The sequence below is a fragment of the Vespa crabro genome, chromosome 4 (genome assembly GCF_910589235.1).
Source record: "Vespa crabro chromosome 4, iyVesCrab1.2, whole genome shotgun sequence".
Lineage (NCBI taxonomy): Eukaryota > Metazoa > Arthropoda > Insecta > Hymenoptera > Vespidae > Vespa > Vespa crabro.
Window position 1 is genome coordinate 1,439,985 of NC_060958.1, and position 6,781 is coordinate 1,446,765.

The 6,781-nt window shown below is 31.0% G+C and overlaps 1 protein-coding gene across 1 annotated transcript; it reads right to left on the bottom strand.

Annotated features, from left to right (window-relative positions):
• Positions 1-1,403: 1,403 nt before the first annotated feature.
• On the bottom strand, positions 1,404-6,574 carry LOC124423597. Its single transcript, XM_046961496.1, has 4 exons — positions 6,489-6,574; positions 1,993-2,261; positions 1,624-1,923; positions 1,404-1,516 (listed from the first exon to the last, which is right to left on the bottom strand). Exons 1-4 carry the CDS (start codon positions 6,572-6,574, stop codon positions 1,404-1,406), a joined length of 768 nt encoding a protein of 255 aa, XP_046817452.1.
• Positions 6,575-6,781: the final 207 nt, after the last annotated feature.

A 6,781-nucleotide genomic window follows, 5' to 3' on the forward strand; every position in this document is an offset into this window, starting at 1 on the left:
TGAGACAATCCAAAGCAGATCCCTGTATTTTTTATCGAAAAACCAAGGAGTCGAATTTAATTCTAGGGATATACGTTGATGATATGTTCATCTTGGCAAATAATGGTGCAACGATGAAACAACTGAAGTCTGAACTGTTTGCAAAATTTCAGATGACTGATTTCGGCGAGGCACGACACCTCTTGGGTATCCGTATCACAAGGAACGAGGAAATGGACGAACTATACATCGACCAGGAGACTTACATTCGAGGGATGTTGGAAAAATTCGGAATGGCAGACTGCAAATCTGTGTCGACGCCATTCGATCCAAACCAAAAATTAACCAAAGAAGACCAGCTGATGTTTGATGCAGAGGCAAATGAGATGAGAAAAATTCCATATAAAGAAGCTATAGGTAGCTTATTCTATGCCAACCAAGGAACAAAGCCGGATATCGCATACGCGGTAGGCCTAGCTAGCCGATTCTGTCAAGACCTAAGGAGATTACATTGGACAACGGTGAAACGAATATTTATTTACCTGAAGGGAACTTTCTCCACGAAACTAGTCTTCGACATCAAAGCTAATCGAAAAATTGAAGGTGACAGCGACTCTGACTGGGCGAACGACGCCGACAACAGACATTTGATTACTGGAAGCATTTTCCTCTTCCAAGGAGGACCTATATCCTGGCAAAGCAAGAATCAACGCACAGTAGCGTTATCCACAACGGAGGCCGAGTACATGGCGCTATCTTCAACGGCACAAGAAGCTTTATGGTTACATGCAATAGCCAAAGAGCTGGGCCCCGACGCTATTTTACCTGAAGTCACAATTTTCTGTGATAATAAAGGAGTTTTAGATCTGGCAAAAAATGTTGGATATCGTCCAAGAATAAAGCACATAGACATTAGGCACCACTTCCTTCGGTAATGTGTCGAGTAGAAGGAAATCAGCGTAAAATTCATCCCAATCGAGGAAATGACAGCAGATGTCCTAACTAAAGATTTATTTGGACCCAAGCTGCAAAACATTAAATTTCAAATGGGGCTGAAATATTTTTAAATGAATCGATTTTTTTTACATATTTTTGTCATTTTCGTTTATGTGGGGTTGTTGAGAAACTGTAAACTCAATTTGAACAAAAAATAAGTTCCCGCCCCTTTTATAGTCAAGGCCAATTGCGGCTATCTTGATCGATGTATCGATCCAAGGTATCGATTCCTGTCGAATTGAATAACACTTTTTCTTGTCTCACAGGGGAAAAAAATAAGAAAAAAAACACAGAACGATATAGATTTGTTTAATTAATATCCCATGTGCATAATCCTGTTCCATCACGTCATGTGCAAACTAGACTACCTTATGTACTATTTTCTTCTTCTTTTTCTTTTCTTCTTCATCTTCTTTTGATGAGGTCTGCTAGGGATCACGTGCCAATTTCAATTCTTCACACTTAGCTGTTTTCTCTTCCGTTCCCTCCTTCATCTTTCTGTTCTCAGACCACTTCGCACCAGGTTTCTTCTTCAATCTTCCTTGAAATCTTTCCATGCTTAATACCCTCTTTCTAAAAATCTCTCTCTCTCTAGTTTCTTCCTCATTTATATTATTTCTTTCTAGATCTTTCTAGATCTTTCTTTACCTTTTATCCAGCTAGCTATTGTCTTTTTCTCCCAAAGGTACATGAGTATCCTTTTTGTTAGTCTGGAATCATCCATTCTATAAATATGACCAAAAAATTGCAGTCTTCTTTTCCTTATCGTTTTTGTTATGCCTTCTATGTTCCTGTATATTTCATCATTAGATCTTAATTTCCATTCTTCTGTTGTTTTCACTGTACCTAAAATTTTCCTCATGATTCTCCTTTCTAGTACTTCTAATTTATCTACTCTATAATTTAGTACCAAGCATTCACTCGCGTATAAGCATTCCGGTTTCACTACTGTAGTGTAATGCATTATTTTAAGATTTTTAGATAAACACTTTTTGTTATAAAAATTCTTAGTGATACTATACGCCCTTTCCATCTTGCGTACTCTTTCTTCTACTGCAGATTTTTCTAAACCATTTTCTTGACTTATTTCTCCCAGGTATTTGAATTTCTTTACTTTTTCCACTGGACCAATATCTGTAGTTAAAAATTTTTGAGCGTTCTTGATATTTGTAATAAATTTAGTTTTTTCTACGGAGATTTTCAAACCTGCTTTGTTAGCTATTTCTTCCAAGAGATTGATTTGTGTTGTTGCACTTTTAGGTTGTTTGACACTATAGTAAAATTGTCTGCAAATGCTAGACAACTTATTTCAATGCCTTTGTTTTTTCTCCCCAAAGTTACTTTTTCTTTTATTTTTTCCTTATTTATTTATTTATTAATATCTCGCGGAATTTTTAAACTTCGATTTTAAACTATGACTTTAATCGTTTTCGGTTCACTGAATCTTTATAACATGCGTGAGATATTCTATCCTGGGAAAAAAGGAAAAATCAAGTGAAAGGCAAAATGTAATTTATTTGTAAATTTCATTTGTTTCACTTTTTTTTTATTTTTCGTTAATTTCTTTCTTCTTTTTTTTTATACTTTTTTCGTCGATGAGTATTGATTAAAAGAACAAAAGAGATATACGATCCATAAACAAAACTGAAGAATAGAAAACAGAAAAAAAAAGAAAAGAAAAAAGAATTTCCCGATTTTTTCCAAAAATTGTAGAGAAGTAAATATTCAATTGTAATATAAATCGGTTGTTAAACGTTTCTTTTCGAACGAATGAAGCTCTCTCTGTCTCTGTCTCTCTATTTACCTATCTATCTATCTATCTTATCTCTCTTTCTTTTTCTCTCTCTTTCTCTCTCTCTTTCTCTTTCTCTCTCTGCTCATTTATCTATTCATCAATCTATCTTTTTGACTTTATGTCTAGTTCATATATTTTTTTTCTCTGTTCCTTGATCTTTTCTCTTTTCTTTTTAATTCGATTACGATAGAATTTATTCATCATATACAGCGCATTGTTAGAACTGGACGCAATCAGTAGTCACTGATTTTAACGATTTTCCGTGTTCTTTCTTTGTTTTTCTTTTCTTTTTTATTTATTTTTGTCATTTTCTTTTCTCGACGTTCCTATAAAGGAGGAAAAGTGAGTGAAGAAGAGAGTGAGAGAGAGTAGGAGGGAGGGAGAGTTGTAAATGTAACTGTCCGATCGATATATTTTGAGATATTTCATAAAATATCTTATGATACTTTATCATATCGAACATGATGGTGCTTTTTCAAAAGATATGTGCAAAAATGTCATAGAATTCTGGCTAATTTCCAGAATCTAATTAGTATGTAACGTGAGCATGTGTAGAATGTATTTTCGATATTCATTATGGTTTTTTATAAATACATATTTCTTTGTTATGTTCTATATTTTTTTATAATTTTTTTCTTCTTTTTTACAATTTCTATTTATCTATCTTAGTTATAATTATATATAATTATAACTAAACTAATTATTAATATAATTATATCTAATTATATTTTCCTATATAGGAAAATATAATTAATTCAATATATTCAAAATTGTTATATCGTCTAATCCATATAGTCAAAATCGAGATGTTTAAAAAGAACTTTCATAATAAATATTTTCTAACATAAATAAATAAATGATTTTGATGTTTACTAGATATTCGTTTTGGATAGTTTAAATATATCTTTGTATAAAATTTATTAAATTATCAGTCACGTCGGGTATAATAATTTATCTTATACTTTTTGAAGGTAGATTTTTTATATATTTTTCTTTTCCTTTTCTTCTATTCCATAAATCCCCATAAATTTTCAATTGAATTTATATCAAACGATTTGTTATATATTTTTATAGGATGAATCGTTGAATCGTTGAATTTTATATTGAATCATTGATAATCCAAAGATAATTTCTAATAGTATTTATTACCTAGTATGTCTAATGATATATGTAATGTTATAGTAGTGTTTGATGTAGCACATATATCGCGTGTACGTAAGGAACTTTTGGAATCTCATATTACCGTTGAAAAATATCGGCATTGCCTTTAAGAGAACGAACGAATAATCATTCAAATAAAACGAGCTCGTCCAAACGAACATCATTTTCTCTCTCTCTCTCTCTCTCTCTCTCTCTCTTTTCCTCTCTAGTATAGTTCTATTCATAGAAAATTGTCTACAAAATAGGTCATCAAATTGTTTCTATATTGTTAATTTGTTAATTTGAATGAAAAAGGACTTTATATGAACAAAAATCCTTCCGAATTGTTTTCTTCGCCTATTTTAGCCCTCTTGTTTGTATATTTGACGAATTTTTGTAGCCTAAGAACGATTGATCGATTTTCCTGAAGCTTTTCGTCTCTTATTTTCTTTCTTTTGTCTTTTTTTTCCTAACATTTAGATCACACATAGCAATCAAATGCGCGTTCAATTTGTCACATTAAATGTGAACGATATATATAATTTAATTTAAAAAAGACCGCACGAATTTGCGTAAATTTTGTTTATTAAATATGAAAACATACATTACTGTGTCATTATTATCTGTCCAGAATTTTCTATCCATTTTGATGGTATATCTACAGATATTATTATGTTTGCCACGGAATATACATTTAAATCTTGAATATAGCCTTGTTATTATACAAGACAAAGGATTTGATCCCAAACCTGCTTTTCTTTGATGGTATATATTGTTTGAAATAACATCTTCTTTTAAACAATAACAAACTTTCATCCATACATAATTTTTCATATGGATAATATGCAGTTTTAAAGGATATTATTAATTATTTAAAAATATAGTATATTTTTATGATTGGATCGTGATTTTTAATGTTGTTATCATAAAAATGCTGGTACTTTAGTAATAATGTATATCGATCTCTTGATATTATTTCTCCAAATGATTCTGTTCTTATCATCTTATCCTTATACGAATGTTCGGATATAGATATCTTATGTATTCGTGCTATTAGCATGGTAACCAAAGAATTATACATTTCGGGAACAGTAGATTTATGTACATTTTGTTTTAATTTCTCTATTCTCGTTATCAAATTCGAAAATTATAAGTTGGAAATCTCCCTGGGTCCAGGAAAACTTATTTTTACGTTTTATTTTGCTTTGGTGTAGCTTTGTGTTATTCTCTTCCGATTTTAATGAAGAGGTTAAAAGACGACGATTTTTAATCATACTCTTATAAAAAGGAACAAGCATTTTAAAATTACTTGTTTATTCAGAATCAGAATCATTAATTTTATCATGTTTGCATGCACTTTTTCTGATCATTTTCTTATTTCAATTTGTCGTTTTAAGGACAAAACAAAAAAATAACTGTAAAATATAAATAAATATATTTAAATAATTTATTACTAATGGAATATGTAATTGCTGAATTAGCATTCACTTACATTTAACTGAAATAAGATCTAGCGGAATTCTGATCGATAAAATTGTCCGATCGTCTATAGGCGCCTTTCATATCAATAGACCGAACTAGGTTAGGTGCCTGTAACTGTTTACAGAACCATAATTAATTTTTAAAGTTTTTAGCCGTCTACAGTACCACAAGCGCAAGTTTTTCAAGCTCCTTTAGACGCCAATAGTAGTTGAAGGGTTAATGCATGAGAGATCAGTTTCTCATTTAAAAATATTTCCTTTATACGTACTTAATAATCAATTTGAAAAATTTTAATATTCAACCAACTTTTAACGTTTATATGTACTGTGTGTTTTATATGTATAGTGTGTGTGTGTGTTTATATATAAGAGAAGATGAATTTATTATACATACAATCTTATTCAAAATATTTCACAACTACGATTAATAATAATCGATTAGAACAAATTATTATCTAAATTCATCTATTTCATATCAATTCTGGATTTAGTAAAGTTAAAAAATATATACGTATTTAAGCAAATTTTTTTTCAACATTTACGATCAACCTAGTGAAAAATCGTTTCAGTATTAGTAGTAATAGTAACAATAGTAATAGTACCAATAGTAGTAGTAACATCAGTAGTAGTAGTAACTTTTTGACTGGTCATGCAATTTAAATTCAAAATTCCTACTGCATGTAACATTTTCTTTCCGAAATGATGTTGTGACTTTTGTAGCTATAAGTAGAGAATACACTTTGAACTTACTATTACATTATATATAATAGTAACAAATATATTTTTTGTTATTGACGCTTATACCAGTACCAGTCTAAATAACTGGTGCACATTTCTATGAAGAAATTCTGTAAAAAAAAGACATTGGGGAAGCTATAACAATTGATGGGTACTGCAATGTTTTATCGACACAGAAATATGATTTCTGGAGAATCATAAGACCGATGTATTACATATTGGCGATTTTACTGAGATTCTGCGATATATTCGTTTCGACAAAAGAAATCAGAGGAGTCGACGTTTGCAAACAGACAAATTCGCTTTAGTCTCAGCAGTTTGGGACAAATTTATTGAAAACAGTCAAAATTGCTTCAAACCGGGAGCTTATATTACCATGGATGAGCAACTCTTTCCAACAAAGGCCAGATGCAGATTTACCTTGTATATGCCAAACAAAGCCCATAAATTTGGTATAAAATTCTGGCTGGCGTCTGATGTACAGATGAAATATTTGGTAAGTGGGTTTCCGTATTTAAGAAAAGACGAGGCTCGAGATGCATCAAACCCCTAAGCGAATTTGTTGTAATGAGACTTCTTGAACCGTATACCATGACGGGTCGAACTGTGACAACCGATAATTTTTTTACAAGTTTTTCTTTGGCGTTAAAAT